General features: G+C 43.0%; 1 protein-coding gene across 3 annotated transcripts in view; it reads left to right on the forward strand.

The window, feature by feature from the left end:
- Positions 1–21,832, forward strand: part of VPS35L (VPS35 endosomal protein sorting factor like) — a 148,886-nt gene that overhangs the window by 65,789 nt on the left and 61,265 nt on the right. For all 3 annotated transcript variants that reach the window (XM_023225070.2, XM_023225069.3, XM_026455354.1), the window contains exons 15-22: positions 4,891–4,937; positions 6,400–6,511; positions 7,350–7,466; positions 8,452–8,505; positions 12,100–12,180; positions 16,939–17,001; positions 19,368–19,453; positions 21,665–21,745. In XM_023225070.2, the coding sequence (XP_023080838.2) occupies positions 4,891–4,937; positions 6,400–6,511; positions 7,350–7,466; positions 8,452–8,505; positions 12,100–12,180; positions 16,939–17,001; positions 19,368–19,453; positions 21,665–21,745 (641 nt within the window). The remainder of the gene's footprint in view (positions 1–4,890; positions 4,938–6,399; positions 6,512–7,349; positions 7,467–8,451; positions 8,506–12,099; positions 12,181–16,938; positions 17,002–19,367; positions 19,454–21,664; positions 21,746–21,832) is intronic.

The raw sequence follows: 21,832 nt of genomic DNA on the forward strand, positions 1-21,832 counted from the left end.
AAAACAAAACTAGGCTTCTGTAATAATATATATCCATAAGGCATAGGCAGAGTTCTAAATTAGAACATCAAAGTCCTAGATAAACACCAAAGTGTTGACAGTGGTGATTTCTAGGACGTGGAAGTTGGGAAGGGGGGACACTCACATCTTTCTTATGCATGTCGATGTTGTTGGAACTTTTGTCTATAAAGCATTTCTTATTTTTACGATTTTTAGAAAAACAATGAAATGTTACATAAATAAGTGCCATGCAGGGCCAACAGCAACAATAACAAAAGCCTAAAACACAAACCAGCACACCAAGCAAATGCCTGCCTTGTGAATCTTCTGAATCTTCAAGTTCTGGTGTGTGTGAAAATGAAAGAAATATGCTGAGCTGCTTTTTCAATGGTTGATCCCAGCCAAAGGGCTTGTTTCGATCTCAGTCTGCTTTGAGCTGTTGTTCATCGTGTTCTTGCCAAAGATAATCAATTCTGTCACTTCTTAGAGGGGAAAAAATCAGTAACCTCCAGAAGACCTGCCCAGGGATCTATAACGTTTGGCCCTCTGGACACTGACATGTATTCCTAAGTTCCTTTATGACAACAGAGCCTTTGGTTTTTTAAAGTTATATTCTTGGATGCATTTTTAGTGCATTCATCTTTTGTGAGAGAGGGAACTTTTTAAGCATTTATCTTGTCTTAATGGTAAGAATCTTTTGTAACCTTTTAACTAGGGCATTTGCCCTAGCTAATGTTTCCAGAATTGGTGGGCCAGGAGGTCTCATTTATGTGTGTGTGTGTGTGTGTGTGTGTGCATGTATATGTGTGCCTGTGTGTGTGCACGTGCATGTATATGAGATAAGAGTAAACCTCACAAAGGCATGGGTTTCTGGCTGTTTTCCGCCCATCATAGCCTCAGTGTCTGGAACAATGGCTGCTGTAGTCATCCCTTGGAGTACTTGGGGGATTGATTCTGGGATCTCCACGTATATCTTTTTTTTTTTTTTTTTTTTGAGTCTTGCTGTGTCACCCATGCTGGAGTACAATGGCCCGACTCCACTCATGGCAACCTCTGCCTCCCGGGTTCAAGCAATTCTCCTGCCTCAGCCTCCCAAGTAGCTGGGACTACAGCCACATCACCACGCCCAGCTAATTTTTGTATTTTTAGTAGAGACAAGGTCCCATCATCTTGGCCAGGCTGGTCTCTAAATCCTAACCTCACATGATCCACCCGCCTCAGCCTCCCAAAGCGCTGGGATTACAGGTGTGAGCCACTGTGCCCGGCCTCCACGTCTATCAAAATCCATGCATACTCAAGTCTCACAGTCTCACAGTTGGCCCTGTGAAACCCACGCATACTTGAGTTTGGCATCTCACAAATACTGTATCTCACAATTAGCATATGGTTGAAAAAAATCCGTGTATAAGTGGACCCGCACAACTCAAAACCATGTTATTCAAGGGTCAACTGTATACTCAAGTTGCTCGTTAGGTAGGCGTTGAATGATTATTTCTGTGTGTCAGGGAGTATCAATGTGGTGATTACACAGAATCTCTCTTTTCCTTTCTTAGCCTTTTCTGAAGGCCACTTGGCTATTGGTCTTTAAGAATCACTTTTCAAATATAAATACCCAAAAGTGGGTTAGGGAAGCCATTTATGATGTGGTCAATTGTGTCACCAGCTAGGATGCTTTTGGCTGTAAGGAACAAACATCTAACTGGTCTGGCCTCTACAGATAATTCCATGTGTCCTTCTCCACAACAAGTAGAGGCTCTTGGGTGGGCAGCTTTAGTCCATCTTTTTGCTCTGCTGACGCTGATTAGCAGCAAGGTGGGGGCAGCCATTCCAAGCATCACGTCCAGAGCTGACAACATCCGGGGAATCTTTGATTCTTGGGTCCTTGTTTAAGAACAGGAAACCTTTCTCCAAATCCCTCAAAGACTTCCCATCCTGTCTCAGCAGCTAGAAATGGGTCATGGGCAAGGGGAACGAGGCCCGCTATGATAGATTTGGGTCTGTATTAGTCTGCTCGGGCTCCCATAACAAAATACCACAGACTAGGAGCTTAAACAACAGACTTTATTTCCTCATGGTTCTGAAGGCTAGGAGACCAAGATCAAGGGTACCAGCAAGGTTGGTTTCTGGTGAGGCCTCTCTCCTTGACTTGGAAACTCCCAGCTTCTTGCTATATCCTCACATAGCTTTTCCATTGTGTACACACATCCTTGCTGTCTCTTCCTACAAGGACATTAGTCCTGTGGGATTAGGATCCCACCCTTAAGACTCCATTTAACCTAGTATAGTGATATTGGGGGTTAGGGCTCCAACAAACAATTTAAGGGAGATATAATTCAGTCCATGACAGAAGCCAACCTAGTTTACGTGAGGCATAGATGGAAATCTGAATAAAGTCAGATTTATTGGGGGTAGGGATTCCAACAGTATCTCCAACATCACCTCTCACTTATTCAGGCAACACTTATGACAGAGAGGGGCACCACCAGAAAGGGTGGAATTGCACTTAAGAACACTTATTTTTTTACTTTGGGTCCAGACTTAGATATAGATCCCTTTTATTTTATTTTACTTTTTATTTTTTAGTTTTTTACTTATTTTATTTTATGTTATGTTATTTTTTATTTTTGAGACAGGGTCTTGCTCTGTTGCCTGGGCTGGAGTGCAGTGGTGCAATTTTGGCTCACTGCAGCCTCAACCTCCCAGGCTCAAGTGATGCCCCCTCCTCAGCCTCCTGAGAAGCTGGGACTATAAGCACACACCACCATGCTTGGTCAATTTTTAACTTTTTTTTTAGAGATGGGGTTTCGCCATGTTGCCCAGGCTGGTCGTGAACTCTTGAGCTCAAGCCATTTGTCCACATCAGCCTCCCAAAGTGCTGGGATTACAGGCATGAGCCATCGTGCCCACCATGTCTTTTTTTGTTGTTGTTGTTGAGACAAGGTCTCACTTTGGTGCCCAGACACAATCACAGCTCACCGCAGTCTTGACCTCCTGGGCTCAAGTGATCCTCCCACCTCAGCCTCCTGAGTAGCTGGGACCACAGGATATACCACCACACCCAGCTAATTTTTAAAAAAATTTTATGGCTTGGCGTGGTGGCTCACTTCTGTAATCTCAGCACTTTGGGAGGCTAAGGCGGGCAGATTGCCTGAGGTCAGGAGTTCAAGACCATCCTGGCTAACATGGTGAAACCCTGTCTCTACTAAAAATACAAAAAATTAGCCAGGCGTGATGGCACACGCCTGTAGTCCCAGCTACTCGGGAGGTTGAGGCGGGAGAATCGCTTGAACCCCGGAGGCAGAGGTTGCAGTGAGCTGAGATTGCGCCACTGCGCTCCAGCCTGGGTGACAGAGCAAGACTCTGTCTCAAAAAAAAAAAAAAAAAAAAAAAAATTTATGTAGAGGTGAGGTCTCACTATATTGCCCAGGCTGGTCTTGAATTCCTGGGCTCAAGCGATCTTCCCACCTCAGCCTCTCGAAGTGCTGGGATTACAGGCATGAGCCACCACCCCTGGCCTGCACAAATCCCATTTTACCACTTATTAGGAAGTGGCTTAACCTTTGGCTTTTTCATCTGTAAAATGGGGATAATGTTCCATGGACCTCACAAGGACATAGTGAAGAGTAAGAGAGTAAAGGAAAGTCAAGGACTTAGCCTGAAACCTGGGCAGTGCTCAGTGTCCTGTAATTACCTCTGGTCTTGGGCTTGACCTTCTCCAAACCACTGCCCTAAATGAGCCTTCTTCCATTGATTTTCTTAAAAACAGGAGCTCTTTTAAAGATATGTAATTATCTTAAGATAGCTCCAAAGCCATTAACAGTATTCCAATGAGTTAAAAAAAAATCTCCTTCCTTTTGGGGAAAAAAATAGATCTCAAACTGTGTTGGAGAAAAAATGTATCAAAGAACGTGGCCTTTGATCCCAGCCTGCCCAGGTTCATGTCTGGCTGCCATCACTAACTGTGCGACCTTGGGTGAAAAACATTGCTATTTGTGGCTTTGTTTTTCATCTGTGAAATGGGAGAATAGAGCCCCTGCTTCAAGGGTGGTTGGGAGAGGTAAGATCGTGAGTGCAAAGTGTTTCTCGCTATGGCTGGTGGACACTAAGCTCTAGCCTGGTGTTTGTTGCTCATATTACTAAGTGCACCCTGGGCACCTCCTGAAATGGGGAAGAAGGTGGGGTTACAAAAGAGGTAGGGAGCAGAGTAATTGTCATTCTCATTTGTGCCCTGGTGACCCCGCACTTGAGATGGTACCACTTGTAGCCTTGCAATAAGGAGACCCAGGTTCGACAGAGTTGCCAGCTCTTCCGAAGTCTCATTGTTGGTAGTTGGTGAGGCTGGATTTGAATCCAAGTGTGCCTGATGCCAGGGTCCCAGCTTCTATTGATTGATCGATTGACTGATTGAGACAGGGTCTCCCTCTGTCCCCCAGGTTGGAGTGCAGTGGCATGATCTCAACTCATAGCAGCCTCCACCTCCTGGATTCAAGTGATTCTCCTGCCTCAGCCCCCTGAGTAGCTGGGATTACAGGCACCCGCTACCACACCTGGCTAATTTTTGTATTTTTAGTGGAGACAGGGTTTTACCATGTTGGCCAGACTAGTCTCGAACTCCTGACCTCAAGTGATCCACCCGCCTTGGTCTACCAAAATGCTAGAATTACAGGTGTGAACCACCGTGCCCAGCCCCCAGCTTCTATTTATTACACTAAATGCCATGAAAGTGAATTTTTTCTCCCCTAGCCTCCCCATCCCTACCAGACACTGAGAATTATCTTAATGGACATGTGGCTACATTCATTTTAGAGTTTGACTTTGGAAATCTCTTAGAAATGTTACTTTAGCTCCTCCAACCTGATATTTTAATTATTATTATTTTTAACATAATAGGCTCTGCTGACCGAGATGATGGAAAGGTGTAAGAAACTAGGAAACAAGTAAGTATTTTAAGATTCATAAAGCATGAGTTTGAAAATGGCATTGGCTGCTATTTTTGAGCTTAGCCTGCTTAGCTGGGCATAGAGCTGAAGAGAGAGAGGCAGGATCACATGGAGGTTTAGAACGCTGGAGTCCAGTTGCCTGGCCTCAGACCTTGGCTATGTTCTGTCTTAGCCCTGTGACCTTGGGCCACTTGCCTGACCTCTCTGTGCCTCTGTCTCCTCATCTGTAAAATGGGTATAATAATAGTTCTTTCCAACCGGGCATGGTGGCCTACGCCTGTAATCCCAGCACTTTGGGAGGCTGAAGTGTGTGGATCACCTAAGGTCAGGAGTTCAAGACCAGCCTGGCCAACGTGGCAAAACCCCGTCTCTACTAAAAGTACAAAAACTAGCCGGGGTTGGTGCCATACGCCTGTAGTCGCAGCTACTCAGGAGACTGAGGCAGGAGAATTGCTTGAACCCAGGAAACAGGGGTTTCAGTGAGCCAAGATCATGACACGGCACTCCGGCCTGGCAACAGAGCGAGACTCCGTCCCAGAAAAAAGAGAAAATAATAATAATAATAGTTATTTCCCCATGGGGCTGTGGTAGGTGGTTGGGCTAGGATGAAGTTCATCTCCCTGACTGTCACGAGTATGAGGTTGTCTCTCTGCTTTCCTTTTAGTGGTAGATACATGGAAATATCCTTGCATGGGCTTTGTTCACCACTGTGTCCCCAGAGCCTAGTGCCTATAACATAAGATCTCCTTCCTAAGAAATCTCTTGCATAAACTTGCTAGACATGGTGGTGCATGCCTGTAATCCCAGCACTTTAGGAGGCTGAGACGGGTGCATCACCTGAGGTCAGGAGTTCGAGACCAGCCTGGCCAACATGGTGAAACCCTGTCTCTGCTAAAAATACATAAAATTAGTCAAGCATGGTGACGCATGCCTGTAATCTCAGCTACTCGGGAGGCTGAGGCAGGAGAATCACTTGAACCCAGGAGGTGGAGGTTGCAGTGAGCCAAGATCGTGACACTTTACTCCAGCCTGGGCAACAAAGTGAGACTCCATCTCAAAAAAAAAAAAAAAAAAAAACTCTTACATAAACGATGTGGATATATATTTACAACATGGATCAATATTGTTACTTAATGTTCTGTCTCATTAGTGCACCAGCTTATTGAATGCTCGCCCTTCTTCTTAAATGAACTGGATCACTTGCTGGTCTGTCTATTTCCTGCCATCTATCCATCCACCCATCTAAACATCCAGTTAATTCAACATTTATTGAGTTTCTAATATGTACAGGACACTGTGTTAGTCTTTCCAGTTAACCTTTTTACTCTGGTCTTTTTTTTTTCCCCCAACCCTGCCACCAAAGAGCTGTTAGTCATCCTTCCTGGCAATATATACCCAAAAATTAAAGCAGCTTTGATTGAGGAGAAACCAGGCTGACTTGGGGATCTGTGTCTTGCAGTGCCTTGCTGTTAAATTCCGTGATGTCTGCCTTCCGGGCTGAGTTCATCGCCACAAGGTCTATGGATTTCATTGGCATGATTAAAGAGTGTGATGAATCTGGTTTCCCCAAGGTAGGCTCTTGACTTCATGCTCAGTAGGACATAAATAAGTGGTGTGTATCCAATAGCTCTTGAGAGACAGTCCGGTGTTGGGAATAGCATGGGCCAGCAGGAACACAGGCGAAGACTCTGTGTCTGAGGAACGCAATGGAAGATGAGTTAGAGATTGGGATTGTCAGACCCCATGTGATTGCTAGGCTTCAGGCCCCCATGAGCCCTAAATCTATCAAATTAGCTCACTACGAAGAATTTAAGAAAGACTTTGGTCTGACGTATATAAGAATATATCAGGCTGGGCACGGTGTCTCATGTTTATAATCCTAGCATTTGGGAGGCCAGAGCAGGAGGATCATTTGAGGCCAGGAGTTTGAGAACAGCCTGGCAACATATAGCAACAATAGCAAGACCCCATCTCTACTAAAAATCAAAAATGAGCTGGGTGTGGTGGTGCATTCCTGTAGTCCCAGCTACTTGGGAGGATTGCTTGGAGCCCAGGAGGTCGAGGCTGCAGTGAGCCAATGGTTATGTCATGAAGCCTGATGACAGAGTGAGACCCTGTCTCAAAACAAACAAAAGAATATATCTTCATTCATTATTTGTGAAAAACTTTGTTCAGTGGAATATTATGGCCCCAAATTAGACCAACAGATGTAGCTAACTCTGTGTGAGCCTCTCAGTGTAGCTGGGACAGATATGTTTGATAGAACTTCAGAAGGAGGTTGTTGGAAGATTAGCCCCAAGAAGGATTAAACATTACTACCTTTTCTCTTTTCTTTTCTTCTTTTTCTTTGAGCTTCAAGTTACTTTGATTTAAAATTTCCATAACACGATGGTTTGATTTTTTTCTTAGCATCTCCTTTTTCGATCACTGGGGTTAAACTTGGCCTTGGCTGATCCTCCCGAGAGTGACCGACTTCAGATTCTCAACGAAGCTTGGAAAGTTATCACTAAGCTGAAGAACCCACAGGTGGGTGGCCATTTTGTCTTTTTTTTTTTGAGATGGAGTCGTGCTCTGTTGCCCAGGCTAGTGTACAATGGCGCCATCTTGGCTCACTGCAACCTCTGCCTCCCAGGTTCAAGCGATTCTCCTGCCTCAGCCTCCTGAGTAGCTGGGATTACAGGTGTGTGCCACCACATCCAGCGAATTTTTGTATTTTTAGTAGAGACTGGGTTTCACCATGTTGGTCAGGCTGTCTCAAACATCTACCCATCTCGGCTTCTCAAAGTTCTGGGATTACAAGCATGAGCCACTTTGCCCGGCCTTCCATTTAAACTTTAAATCAGCCACTTTTTGTCCAAATTTTGGCATCTACTCTTTGAAAAAATTACCCCTCCGGGCCTAACATGGTGACTCACACCTGTAATCTCAGCACTTTGGGAGGCTGAGGCAGGAGGATCACTTGAGGCTGGGAGTTTCAGACCAGCCTGGACAACATAGCTAGACCCCTATCTCTATTTGAACTAAAAAATGGAAATTATCTTTTCATTAGTTATACATTTTTCCCTACAGAAATCTATTTATTATAATTGTATTATTTGTTTGCCTGTAATAGAGAATGGATAGCTTTAAAGATGTAATTTCTTTGATTTTTTAAAAATTCAATTCTCATAGCCTTAAGATGTGCTAAAAGTATAAAATTACATGATCATGCATTTAGAACTGCCATAAAAAATAAAACTTAGAAAAATGCATACCATTACAGATATTTGAAACTTTATAAAAGATCACTTAACTTTATAGTGGGCATCCAAAATGTAACAGTTTGTAAGATTTAGGTTTGCAAATATCGTTAATAGGATATTCCTAAATTAAAGATCAGCCTTTAAGCCAGTAATTAGCAAAAGGAAATTCCAGTTTCCGACCATTGAACAGAGCCACCTGAAGCTTCCTGTTTGCTATAAGGCATACTATGTTGTACTTAACGTTAAGATGCTTTCCTTTTTCTTTGTAGGACTACATTAATTGTGCCGAAGTCTGGGTAGAATACACCTGCAAGCATTTCACGGTATGTGTGACTGTGGTGGTGTTTTTGAAAGAATTAGATTTTTTCATGTTTATAGTAGTGAATTAGCCTAGTTTAGGTATTGAGGCATTTGACCATGGTGCTTGCTGTTATAATTTATAAAAATTGCGTTCTTCATGATAAAGCATGAGGGATCATTAATATGTGTACTATAACAAAAAATAACTGTTCCATGTTTACCTTTAAGTTTGGAAAATACAGCATTATACAAAGTTAAACCATTTTTTTTTAAACCATAGAATACCTTAGATGTTTATTTTATTTATTTATTTATTTATTTATTTATTTGAGACAGAGTCTCGCTCTGTCACCCAGGCTGGAGTGCAGTGGCCAGATCTCAGCTCACTGCAAGCTCTGCCTCCCGAATTCCCGCCATTCTCCTGCCTCAGCCTCCCGAGTAGCTGGGACTACAGGCACCCGCCACCTTGCTCAGCTAGTTTTTTGTATTTTTTAGTAGAGACGGGGTTTCACCGTGTTAGCCAGGATGGTCTCGATCTCCTGACCTTGTGATCCGCCCGTCTCGGCCTCCCAAAGTGCTAGGATTACAGGCTTGAGCCACTGCGCCCGGCCTACCTTAGATCTTTATATGCTAAAGTGCATTGCGACTGTACATCAGAGTCTAGTAAGCAGCATTTCCCAAACAATTTGACTGGCATGTAATTTTTTTCCTAAGCAAATGTTTCTTTCCTGAGGCATAGACTAGAACCGCAGTTAGGGGAATACTAGGCTTCTCAAAGAGCAGAGACTTTAGAAGCAGATAGAAGTGGATTCAAAACCCTTGCCAGAGTAATTTGTTTATTTTTAATCAAGTCCTAAAAATTTAAGTATAGCATTGCTATGGTCTGAATGTCTGTGCCCTCCCAAAATTCATATGTTGAAATCCTAGCCCCCAAGATGATGGTATTAGGAGGTGGAACCTTTGGGAGATTAGGTCATGAGAGCAGAGTCCTTATGAAGGGGATTAATGCCCTTATAATAAAAGAAGCCCACCAGCCTGGCCAACATGGTAAAACCCCGTCTCTACTAAAAATAACAAAAAAAATTAGCTGGGTATGGTGACACGTGCCTGTAGTCCTAGCTACCCAGGAGGTTGCGGGAGGAGAATCGCTTCAATGTGGGAGGCGGAAGCTGCAGTGAGCCAAGATTGCACTGCTACACTCCAGCCTGAGTGACAGAGTGAGACTCTGCCTCAAAACAAAAATAATAATACAAATAAGTCCCAAGGAGCTCACTATTCCCTTCCACCCCGTGAGGACTTGGGGAGAAGATGCCATTTGTGAGGAATGGGTCCTCACCAGACACCAAATCTACCTCGATCTTGGACTTTCCGGCCTCCAGAACTGTGAGAATTAAATTTCTGTTGTTTCAAGCTTCCTGGTTTATGGTATTTTGGTAGAGAAGCCCAAACAGACTGAGCCAAGCACACATGCAAAAAAGTACACGTATCATAAGTTTGCTGGCTCAATGAATTTTCACAAGGTACCACCATGTAATCACTGTCCAGAGTAGGAAATAGGAAATAACTGACCTCGCAGAACCCCCAGAACTACCCCTCGCTGTCACACCTCAGCCTTTGGGGAGGTGCAGGTAGACACCATCCTGGCTTCTAACACCAAAATTGATTTTGCCTCATTTTGAGCATTAGGTAAATGTTGGTCCATTGATTTTTGTGTTTTTTTTGGTCCTATTTTTATTTTACATTTTATTATGGAAATTTAAACAGACTCGCTCCCTTTTACCCATCAATCAGGAATTACCAACTTACGACAAATCTTGTATGATTTATATCATTACCATGTCCCCCGACCCCTGGAATATTTTGAAGCAATCTCAGACATCGTATCATTTCATCTGTCAATATTTCAGCACATCTGTAAAAATGTAAGGATTCCATTGATTGATTGATTGACAGGATCTCACTCTGTTGCCTGGACTGGAGTGCAGTGGTACGATCGTGACTCACTCCAGCCTCGACCTCCTGGGCTCAGGCAATCCTCCTGCCTCAGCCTCCCAATAGTGGGAATCACAGGTACATACCAGCACACCTGGCTGAATTTTTTTTACTTGTAGAGATGGGGTCTTGCTGTATTGCCCAGGTTGGAGGGTTCCTTTCCTTAAAAATCTAAATACATTATTCTAAGGAAAAAAGTTTCTTTTTTTTTTTGAGACAGAGTCTCACTCTGTTGCCCAGGCTGGAGTGCTGTGGCACTGCAACCACCGGCTCCTGGGTTCAAGCAATTCTCCTGCCTCAGCCTCCTGAGTAGCTAGGACTACAGGCGTACACCACCACACCCAGCTAATTTTATGTATTTTTAATAGAGACGGAGTTTCTCCATGTTGGCCAGGCTGGTCTTGAACTCCTGACCACAAGCAGTCCACCCTCGGCCTCCAAAGTGCTGGGAGTACAGGCGTGAGCCACCTCACGCGGCTGAGTTACTAATTATTTAATATCATAAATACCAGTCAATATTCTGATTTCCCCAATTATCTCATTTTTTAAAAAAGTTTATTTGTTGAAATCTGGTTGAAAATAAGGCTTTTACATTGCAATAGGCATTTTAGGATACTTTTGATGTGTAAGTTATCTTTCAAACCGTCTCCTTCTCTCCTTCCCCTTTCTTTCCCTGTGATTTATTTGTTGAAGAAATTGGGTCTTTTGCGCTATAGAGTTCGCAAAGACTGGATTTTCCCCATTGCATCCTTGTGATGGTGTCTGACGTGCTCTTCTGCCTTTTTTTTTTTTTTTTTTTTTTTGAGACGGAGTCTCACTCTGTCACCCAGGCTGGAGTGCAGTGGCCAGATCTCAGCTCACTGCAAGCTCCGCCTCCCGGGTTTACGCCATTCTCCTGCCTCAGCCTCCTGAGTAGCTGGGACTACAGGCGCCCGCCACCTCGCCTGGCTAATTTTTTGTATTTTTTAGTAGAGACGGGATTTCATCGTGTTAGCCAGGATGGTCTCAATCTCCTGACCTCGTGATCCGCCCGTCTCGGCCTCCCAAAGTGCTAGGATTACAGGCTTGAGCCACCGCGCCCGGCCTTCTTCTGCCTTTTATAATTCTCATAAATCAGCAGTTAATTATAGAGACTCAAAAGCCATTCTTAGCTTGTGGGCCTTATAGAAACAGGCACTGGGCTGGATTGGGCTGCAGTTGGCTGACTCCTACTAAAGGGGACAAAAGTGAGCAGTGAGCAGTTAGATCAGACAGCTTGCAAGGGTGAGCCTGCGCTCTTCCTAGTGCTTCACTGTTCTCTCTGCAGGCACTTGAGGGAGGGCCTGGGACAGGCAGGCGGAAAGAGGCATGGCCGATTTGACCACCGCTCAGGGAAAGCAGGGACAATGTAAAGCCCCAGAACCTTTGAGAACAGTGTTTAGTCCTGACTGGGTGTGGGGCTGTGGTACTAGACTAGGTGATACGAGTGGGAGTTCCTCCCTTCTGTTATTTTCAGCAGAATGTTGAAAACGATCTCCTGGAAGATGTGTGATGTATTATGAGTACGTTAGTCCTTTCTCCCAGGAACATAGTCAGCGATTGCCATACAGTGTCTAATGCATGTTTGGTTCCTTTTCCCTGCTTAGAAACGAGAGGTGAATACTGTTTTGGCGGATGTCATCAAGCACATGACTCCAGATCGTGCATTTGAAGATTCCTACCCCCAGGTAACAGATTTGCATTTCTCATTTCAACATTGTTAGGAATTTTGTTCTGTTGAATTAAATAGGCATTCTGCATGGGTCATGCTATAAAGGCGGATAATCCTGTGTTTGAATTGTGGCTCTGCCATATCCTAGCCATGTGCCCTGTTTTATTTTATTTTATTTTATTTATTTTTCTTTTTTTTTGAGATGGAGTCTCGCTTTGTCTCCCAGGCTGGAGTGCAGTGGCGCCATCTCAGCTCACTACAAGCTCTGCCTCCTGGGTTCACATCATTCTCCTGCTTCAGCCTCCCGAGTAGCTGGGACTACAGGCACCCACCACTATACCCAGCTAATTTTTTGTATTTTTAGTAGAGATGGGGTTTCCTCGTGTTAGCCAGGATGGTCTCGATCTCCTGACCTCATGATCCGCCCGCCTTGGCCTCCCAAAGTGCTGGGATTACAGGCGTGAGCCACTGCACCTGGCTGCCGTGTGCCCTTTGATTGGTTACTTAACCTTGTTGTGCCCCAGTTTTCTCACCTGTGAAGTGGGGATAGTAATAGTGCTACCTGAGAGTTACTGTGAGGATGAAGTGAAGCCCTCACACAGTGGCCTGGCACGTGGTCAATGCTCAACAAGCGTTGTCATCATCATTGTCACCAGTAAGTAAATTGCAAGTATTTTTAGTTAAATCAACTTTTTTTTGAGACAGGGTCTCGCTCGGTCACCCAGGCTGGAGTGCAGTGGTGCGAGGCTGGAGTGCAGTGGTGCGATCACCGCTTAGTATAGCCTCGACTTCCTGGGCTTAAGCATAACTTTCTTATGTGGAAATAAATTTAAACTTATTGGAAAGTTAAAAGAAAGAATTTCTATTATTCTTTACCCAGATTCACTAACTGTTAATATTTCTTTTTTTTTTTTTTTTTTGAGATGCAGTCCTGTTCTGTTGCCCAGACTGGAGTGCAGTGGTGTGATCTTGGCTCATTACAACCTCGCCTCCTGGGTTTAAGTGATTCTCCTGCCTCAGCCTCCCGAGTAGCTGGGACTACAGGGGTGCGCCACCACGCCTGGTTAATTTTTTTGTATTTTTAGTAGAGATGGGGTTTCACTGTGTTAGCCAGGATGGTCTCGATCTCCTGACTTTGTGATCCACCTGCCTCAGCTTCCCAAAGTGCTGGGATTACAGGTGTGAGCCACCACGTCTGGCCAGCTGTTAATATTTCACCACATATGCTTTATCATTTACGCATGTCCACACATATATACATGTATGCGTGTATTTTTTTTTCGGAATTATTTGATAATAAGTTGCATACATTATGTCACATTTTGCTTCTAAAGAGTTCAGTGAGACCACGTGTGGTGGCTCATGCCTGTAGTCCCAGCACTTTGGGAGGCCAAGGAGGGCAGATCACTTTAGTCCAGGAGTTCAAGACCAGCTTGGGCCATCTCTACAAAAAATATAAAAATTAGCTGGGCCTGGTGGTGCATGCCTATAGTCCCAGCTACCTGGGATGCTACAGGGGAGGATCACCTGAGCCTTGGATGTTGAAGTTGCAGTGAGCACTCCAGCCTGAGTGAGAGAGAGACATGGTCTCAAAAAAAAAAAAAAAAAAACCCACTAATGGGGGCATGTGAAAAGGGTATAAGAGCAGCTTGAAGGGGCTCTCACTTGCTCCCAATTTGAGGATCAAATGGAATTAGGACAGTAATGGATTATAGCCCATTGAATAAAATAGGAATCCAAGAGTCCATCCTTATGACGTATAGATAAATAGATGAGCAGATTGAGAAATGTGAAAGAAATGGTAGAATTGGAAAAATCACCATTTTGAGCAATCACAGTAAAGACAAGAATTGTCTTCCTTTAGGTAAGAATTATCGGTGTGTGTTAAACCTGGAGAAAGAAGAGTTTTGCATGCATTGAGGAGGAGAGAGATTTTGATAGTTTAATGAGGAGCAGGATATTTGCATATCTCAAAAGGTCTTCCTACTGAGCAGGTATCAATGCAATGGGGAAAATAGTGACTATACAGCAGAGACACTGGATAGTCCAGTTAATGAGAGTTCATCTCACCAATGAGGAGCAAAAGGCCATCATGTGCCTGCAGATGTAGTACCCTAAGAAACACACAGAATCACCCGTGTAGCATTTCAGTTGAGAATGCATAAGCTGAATTTAAACACAAGGGAATGTCACACATGCCCAGACTGAGAAGCATTCTATAATTCTTCAGAAATAACACTGTGGCCAGGCTCCATGGCTCACACCTATAATTCCAGACTTTGGGAGGCCAAGGCAGGAGGATTATTTGAGGCCAGGAGTTTGAGTCCAGTGTGGACAACATAGCAAGACCCTATCTCTACAAAATTTATAAAATAAAGAAAGAAATTAGCCAGATGTGGTGGTGCATGCCTGTAGTTCCAGCTACTTAGGAGGCAGAGCTGGAAGGATTGTTTGAGTCCAGGAGTTGGAGGCTGCAGTGAGCTATGGTAGCACCATTGCACTCCAACCTCAGTGACAGAGTGAGATCCTGTCTCTGATTGAACTAAACTAAAAATAAAATAAATAAATGAAATAAAATAAATAAAAAACCAAAAACCCCAGAAATATCATTGCCATAAATGACAAGGACAGACGGAAGAACTTGTGAATTAACACAGACTAAAGAGACGTGAAAATGGAATGCAGTGTGCAATCTCAGACTGGATCCTGCGTAGAAGATGGAAAAAAGTAATGTCAGAAAAGACTAATTGAGGCAATCAACAGATTGGATTAGATTTCAAATTAGATTAGATTTCATTATATCAGTGTTAACTTTCCCGATTTGATAACAGCAAGTGGAAATGTCAGAGAATATGATTTTTCTTAGGAAATAAAAAAGGAAGTGTTGAGGGGTAAGGACATGATTCATGCAATCTACTCTCATATAGTTCAGGGAAAAAATAGTATGTTTCACATAGAACCAGAAAGCATATGTGGCAAAGTATTAAAAATTGATGGATTTGGGTAAAGAATATGTGGGAGTTCTCAGTACTATTCTTTCAGCTTTTCTGCAAGTCTGAAATTATTTCAAAATGAAAAGTTAAAGGCAGGTGAAATGGCTCACACTTGTAATCCCATCACTTTGGGAAGCCGAGATGGGCAGATTGCTTGAGCCCAGGAGTTCAAGACCAGCCTGGGCAACATGGTGAAACCCTGTCACTACTGAAAAAATACAAAAATTAGCTGGTGGTGGCATGCACCAGTGGTCCCAGCTACTCTGGAGGCTGAGGCAGGAGGATCGCTTGAGCCCAGGAGGTCAAGGCCGCAGTGAGCTGAGATCATGCCATACTGCACTGCAGCCTGGGCAACAGAGAAAGACCCTGTCTCAAAAAATAATAATAAGAAAACAAAAAGGTTTTAAAAAATGGATGGACTGTGTGTTTACAAATTCTATCATTAGATGGATGGATAAGTGAGGAGATAAAGTAAATTAAAATACTAGCTTCTGTAGAGTCTTAAGTGGTAAATAAATGGGTGTTTGTATAATTCTTTCAATGTTCTTTATTTTTTAGCATTTTTACAATGAAATATTAAGGGAAAAAACTCCTATCTTTTAAAATCACAGTTTATGTGTAGCTGTGCTTAAGTGTTAACAAAAAATTTCTTGTTCTAAAGGGATTAGGTGCTTTGTGCTTCAGAAACTATTTCAACCAGACAGTATTGCAGTGTTTTACAATGGTATGCCTTGGGGCACTGTTTATGATGAAGTTTTGAAATCCTTTATTAGTTTTTTGCTTGACTGACCTAGTAAGCTGCCTAATTATGGAATGGGCACATAACGTTCTTCATGTTCTGTTTTTAGAACGTGAGAGATTTTCTTTGGAAATTACTGAAACAGCAGTTTTTTTAGTGTAAACAAATTGTCACTACATTTTCTTGATAGCACCCAGAGGTAGGGAGTTCTATTTTATTTAGAAACAGCATCTCCCTGGCTCTCCTGGACCAAGACCCTGTCAACCTTTCCGTCTGGACTGTGCATCGCAGAGTGAGGGGCGGTAACCATCAGTATCTGGGCCTTTTTTAGGCAGACCTCACAGACTGTGCCACTGTCCTTGGGTAATACCTTGGCCTTTAAATCTACCAGCGAACTCTGTCCAAATCCTCTCCAGTGAATAATCAAGAAACACAGGGCCACATGATGATGTAGAATAGGAATTGGGCAACTACAGCCCGTAGGCTATATGTAACCTGCCACTTGTTTTTGTGAATAAAGTTTTATTGGCACAAATTCATTTAATGCACATTCATTTAATGTTGGCAATGGTTGCTCTTGCACTACAGTAGTGTTGAGTAGTTGTGGTGGAATGTAGGACATTTGTAGAAAAAGTTTGCCCACTATTCAAGGAATAACAATAGCTGACATTAATGGAGAACTTTCTAAGGGCGGGCACTGCAACCAGGGCTTTCCATGAACCATTCCATTGAGTCCTTACTGCTTTGATCTCCAATTCACAGATGAGGAAGCTGAGACTGAGACTCAGTTACTTCCCCAGGACTAGAAAGTAGAATGTACAGAGTCATTGAGCAAACTCAGACTGAGACAGAGCCTACCCTAAGCCCAGTTTACCATTTGTCGAACAATCCAGGCTTACCTTATTGTAGTTATAATTGCAAATTATGAAAAGTGATTGCCTTTAAAAAAAAAAAATTCAGGTTTTCATGAGAGAATGTGAACCAGAAAGAAATTTTTAAACATTGTCTTTAAAAATAAGATTTTTGTTTGTTTGTTTTACAGCTTCAGTTAATAATTAAGAAAGTTATTGCCTACTTCCATGACTTCTCAGTTCTTTTCTCAGTGGTAAGTAGCATTTCTTAATTATTTCTGGAAATTTGTACCTGGCTCAGAGGTTCTCATTGTCTCAGTAATGTTTTCATGATGCCCCAGGCCAAAAGAAATATTCCGCAGTTCCTTGTAGTTAGGTCTGATCAACTTAAGTATTTATGTCCTAACAGCTTAAGCGGTATTTGAAAAAATAATGCACAAAAACTGAAAGAAAAATATTATTTCTGTTTCATTCCTTACTTATGGGATATGTGCTCTGTTGGGCATCACACAACTTCTCAAACCTTCGAAACACTCTGGACAACCTTCTCTTGCTTTGCTCTTCCACAGTGATTTTCACAGAGCACTTGCTTTTTAATCACATAGCCTAATGTTAAAACTATGAAACACATTGAGCTAGTAGTTGTTTCAGTGTCTGACAGTTGAGATTTACCATGTTTCCCTCAAAAATTGAAAATATCCTGCGATATCTGTTCAAGTTTGCTCAGTGCCCTGGGCAAGTAGGAATCTAGGTTATCCTCTGTATAGTAACATTCTGTGTCTCTCCCTTCACTTCCCTCTTCCAGGTTCCATTTATGTATGCTCACAGGATTGTAAGAGTTTTTATTTTAATCATAGCAGCTAATATTTATTGGACATATACCACCCTCCAAGCACTGTTCTGGAAATTTACAAGTATTGCCTCACATCAGTTTCATACCACTGCAGGGAAGTAGGAGTTATCACTACAGTACTGCTTTCTTATCCAGGGGGAATACGTTCCAAGACTGCCCAGGAGTTGCCCGAAATCGCAGATAGTGCTGAATCCTGTGTGTACTATGTTTTGTCCTATAAATACATACCTACGATAAAGTTTCGTTTATAAATTAGGCACACTAAGAGATTGACAACAATAGCTAAAGTAGAACAATTATAACGATATGCCAGCATCGCTACTCTTGCACTTTGGGAGCATTATTAAGTAAAATAAGTGTTGTTTGAACACAAAAATGCTGTGATACCATGACAGTCAATCCAATGACCAAGTCAGCTACTAAGTGACTAACAAGCAGGTACCGTCTACAATGTGGAGACACTAGACAAAGGGATGACTCACAGCCTGGGTGGGACAGAACAGTATAGTGTGAGATTTCATTACACTACTCTGAGCAACGCTCAATTTCAAATGAATGAGGCTGGGCGTGGTGGCTCACACCTGGAATCCCAGCGCTTTCAGAGGCCGAGGCAGGCAGATCACCTGAGATCAGGAGTTCCAGACCAGCCTGGCCAACATGGCGAAACCCTGTCTCTACTAAAAATGCAAAAAATTAGCCAGGTGTGGTGGTGCATGCCTGTAGTCCCAGCTACTCGGGAGGCTGAGGTTGCAGTGAACCGAGATTGCACCAGTGCACTCGAGCCTAGGCAACAGAGCGTGACTGTGTCTCAAACAAATAAAATACTATAAAAATAAAAATAAAAGTGAATGAATTATTTCTAGAATTTTCTATTTAATATTTTCGGATGGCCATTAACCGAGGGTAACCGAAACTCTGGAAAGCAAAACCGCAGATAAGGGAGCAACTACCATATTCCCACTTTACAAATGAGAAAACTGATGCAGGAAGAAGTAGAGCAACTTGTTTACAGTCACACAGTCACTGAGGTTAGGATTCAGAGCCAGGCAGTCCAATTTCGTGGCCATCTCTGAACAGCTGTACTCTGACTCTTCTTCCATTGCTCATCAATATAATCATAAAAAGACTGAAGTCTGCCTAGCCCGGAAAAGCTTATGGTCATCAAAGGTTGCCGGGATGGCTCGCCAAAATGTTAACTGGTCCCAGCACCAATCCCTGGAATGCATATAAGTTGTTTTAACAGTAACAGCTTTTTATTTTGTTTGTTTGTTTGTTTGTTTGCTTGTTTGTTTATTTTTGAGAAAGAGTCTTGCTCTGTCGCCCAGGCTGGAGTGCAGCAGAGCGGTCTCAGCTCACTGCAACCTCTGCCTTCCTGAGTTTAAGCAATTCGCCTGTCTCAGCCTTCCAAGTAGCAGGGACTACAGGCATGCACCACTACGCCTGGCTAATTTTTGTATTTTTAGTAGAGACAGGGTTTCGCCATGTTGGCCAGGCTGGTGTTGAACTCCTGGCCTCAAGGGATCCACCCACCTCGGCCTCCCAAAGTGTTGGGATTACAGACATCAGCCACTGTGCCTGGCTCAGTAACAGCTTTTTACAAGCCCAGTCAGGTCTTCTCCCTGATTTCAGAGGAGTCCTCATCTGACCTGACTCAGAAAGATGAACCTCTGTTCTGCTTTTTTGACCTCCACAGAGAAAGAGACCCACAGATTCTTTCCTTCCAGTAACTTGTGTCATTTGCATATAGAGTGCTTGCTTTATTTATAGGAAAAATTTCTGCCGTTTCTGGACATGTTCCAAAAAGAGAGTGTGCGGGTGGAGGTTTGCAAATGCATCATGGACGCCTTTATCAAGTGAGTGCCACGGCGTGCAGCGGAAGCCTTGATTCCCAGTGTGAAACCTGTTGCTAAAAAATCAGTTCTTGCACTTTGAGGCCGAGTGATGTGTACGTATTTCATACAAAAAACTACACTGAAAGGAGAGCCACATTAAAAGCAGCAGTCATGATAAAAGTTTGTAATTCGTGTTTAAGGAGACAGACTAGCGTTATCATGAGCCCTGCCAGCAACTCCGTTTTGCTTTGATATGTTTTTAGAAGGAGGAGTCTTTTGATAAATTCCCTCAAGAGTCACATTTTTAAGGATACAAATCAGGGCATACATATTTATGAGGAAGGCACCGGTGCTAGAAAGGTTTTCATCTTTAGTGTTTAGTTATGTAGCTGACTAATTTGTGATCAGTTTTCAAATTTAGCTCTTTAACAAAAAAGAAAAAAAAATCAAATTTAGTTCTTTTCATTTTTTTGATTAAATCTGTGTTTCCCAAAACTGCCCGACTGCTGGTGGTACATGAAATAATTTTAAGGTGGTACATGGAAAAAAGGTGTTTTTGTTTTTGTTTTTGTTTTGAGACAAGGTCTTACTCTGTCATCCAGGCTGGAGTGCAGTGGCACAATTATGGTTCACTGCAGCCTCGACCTTCTCACACTCAGGTGATCTTCCTGCCTCAGCCTTCCAGGTAGCTGGGGCTACAGGTGTGTGCCACTACAACCCAGCTGATTTTTGTATTGTTTGTAGAGACAGGGTCTCTCTATGTTGCCCAAGCTGGTTTTCATCTCCTGGGCTCAAGCCATCCACCCACCTCAGCCTCCCAAAGTGCTGGGATTATAGGTGTGAGCCACCTTGCCTAGCTAGGGTTTTATTTTTATTTTATTATTTTTTAAATTTATTTTGAGGCAGGGCCCTACTCTGTCACCCAGGCTGGAGTGCAGTGGCATGATCTTGGCTGACTGCAACCTTCACCTCCTGGGTTCAAGCGATTCTCCTGCCTCAGCCTCCCGAGTAGCTGGGATTACAGGCACCCACCTCCATGCCTGGCTAATTTTTTTGTATTTTTAGTAGAGACAGGGTTTCGCCATGGTGGCCAGGCTAGTCTCGAACTCTTGACCTCAGGTGATCTGCCCACCTCGGCCTCCCAAAGTGCTGGGATTATAGGCATGAGCCAGCACACCCTGCCTGTTTTTATTTTTAAAGTTATATGTTTATTTTAAATGTATTAGGCAGCATATAGTTTAATGTGATTTCATGTACAATATATTATTTTTTAGGACAAGGTTAAGTTAAAAAAGGCTACAGTTACTTTAAATATTAAGTATATATAGATATGGTTCAGTTTGGAAAATTGAGTTTGATAGTGCTCAAATGTTTTCAGCTTTTCTTGTCATCTTTCTGAAAGATTAATTCCTTCCTAAGGATTGATATTAATTCCTAATTAATTTGCTTGGAATAAATATACCTAATTTACTTACCTAAATATTTGTTATAAGTTTGCCCTTTTATATTTTTGAAAAACCAAATGAATAATTTTGCCTGGCAAAATTAAAAACACAGTGACAGACAGGTGGTGGGAAGCTTCAGAAGGTATGAGAAGCATAGTAAAAAAAAAAAACAAAAAACAAAGAAAATGGGTTTGCCCTTAGCCCACCTGGTTTAGGAAAGGGAAAAGTTTTTCTGTGATTTTGCAGTTAGGAGAAGTTATCATGTGTGTAGAAGAGCAAACTTGTTATTTAAAGAATTCTGGGCCAAATGTGGTGGCTCATGCCTGTCTGTAATCCTAACACTTTGGGAGGCTGAGGCAGGTGGATCACTTGAGGCCAGGAGTTCAAGAGCAGCCTGGCCAACATGGTGAAACCCTGGGTCTACCAAAAATACAAAACTTAGCCGGGTGTGGTGGCGCACGCCTGTAGTCCCAGCTACTTGGGAGACGGGCAGGAGGATCACTTGAACCCAGGAGGCAGAGGCTGCAGTGAGCTGAGGTCACACCACTGGGTGTGGGTGTGACACACCCAGTGTGCCTGGATGACAGAGTGAGACTCCATCTCAAAAATTAAAAAAAGAATTCTGAGACAACGAGAACATGGCTCATTACTGGTAAACTGGGCTGGGTGAAATGCCAGCTGGATAATTTGCTGCTTTTCAAGTGTGTACAGTGGATGAAAACTGAATCCACTCTTAAAGTGCTGTCAGTGGACAAAACTTTGACTTTTATCTTTAAATGTCTCCTAGGCATCAACAAGAGCCCACGAAGGACCCAGTCATTTTGAATGCCCTTTTGCATGTTTGCAAGACCATGCATGACTCCGTGAAGTAAGCCATGCTTGCAGCTGAAATATAACATGGATTGGGTCTTAATGCCACCTGATAGAACATTAGGGAATGATTCTTTAAGCTGCC

The sequence above is a fragment of the Piliocolobus tephrosceles genome, chromosome 17 (assembly GCF_002776525.5).
Source record: "Piliocolobus tephrosceles isolate RC106 chromosome 17, ASM277652v3, whole genome shotgun sequence".
NCBI lineage: Eukaryota > Metazoa > Chordata > Mammalia > Primates > Cercopithecidae > Piliocolobus > Piliocolobus tephrosceles.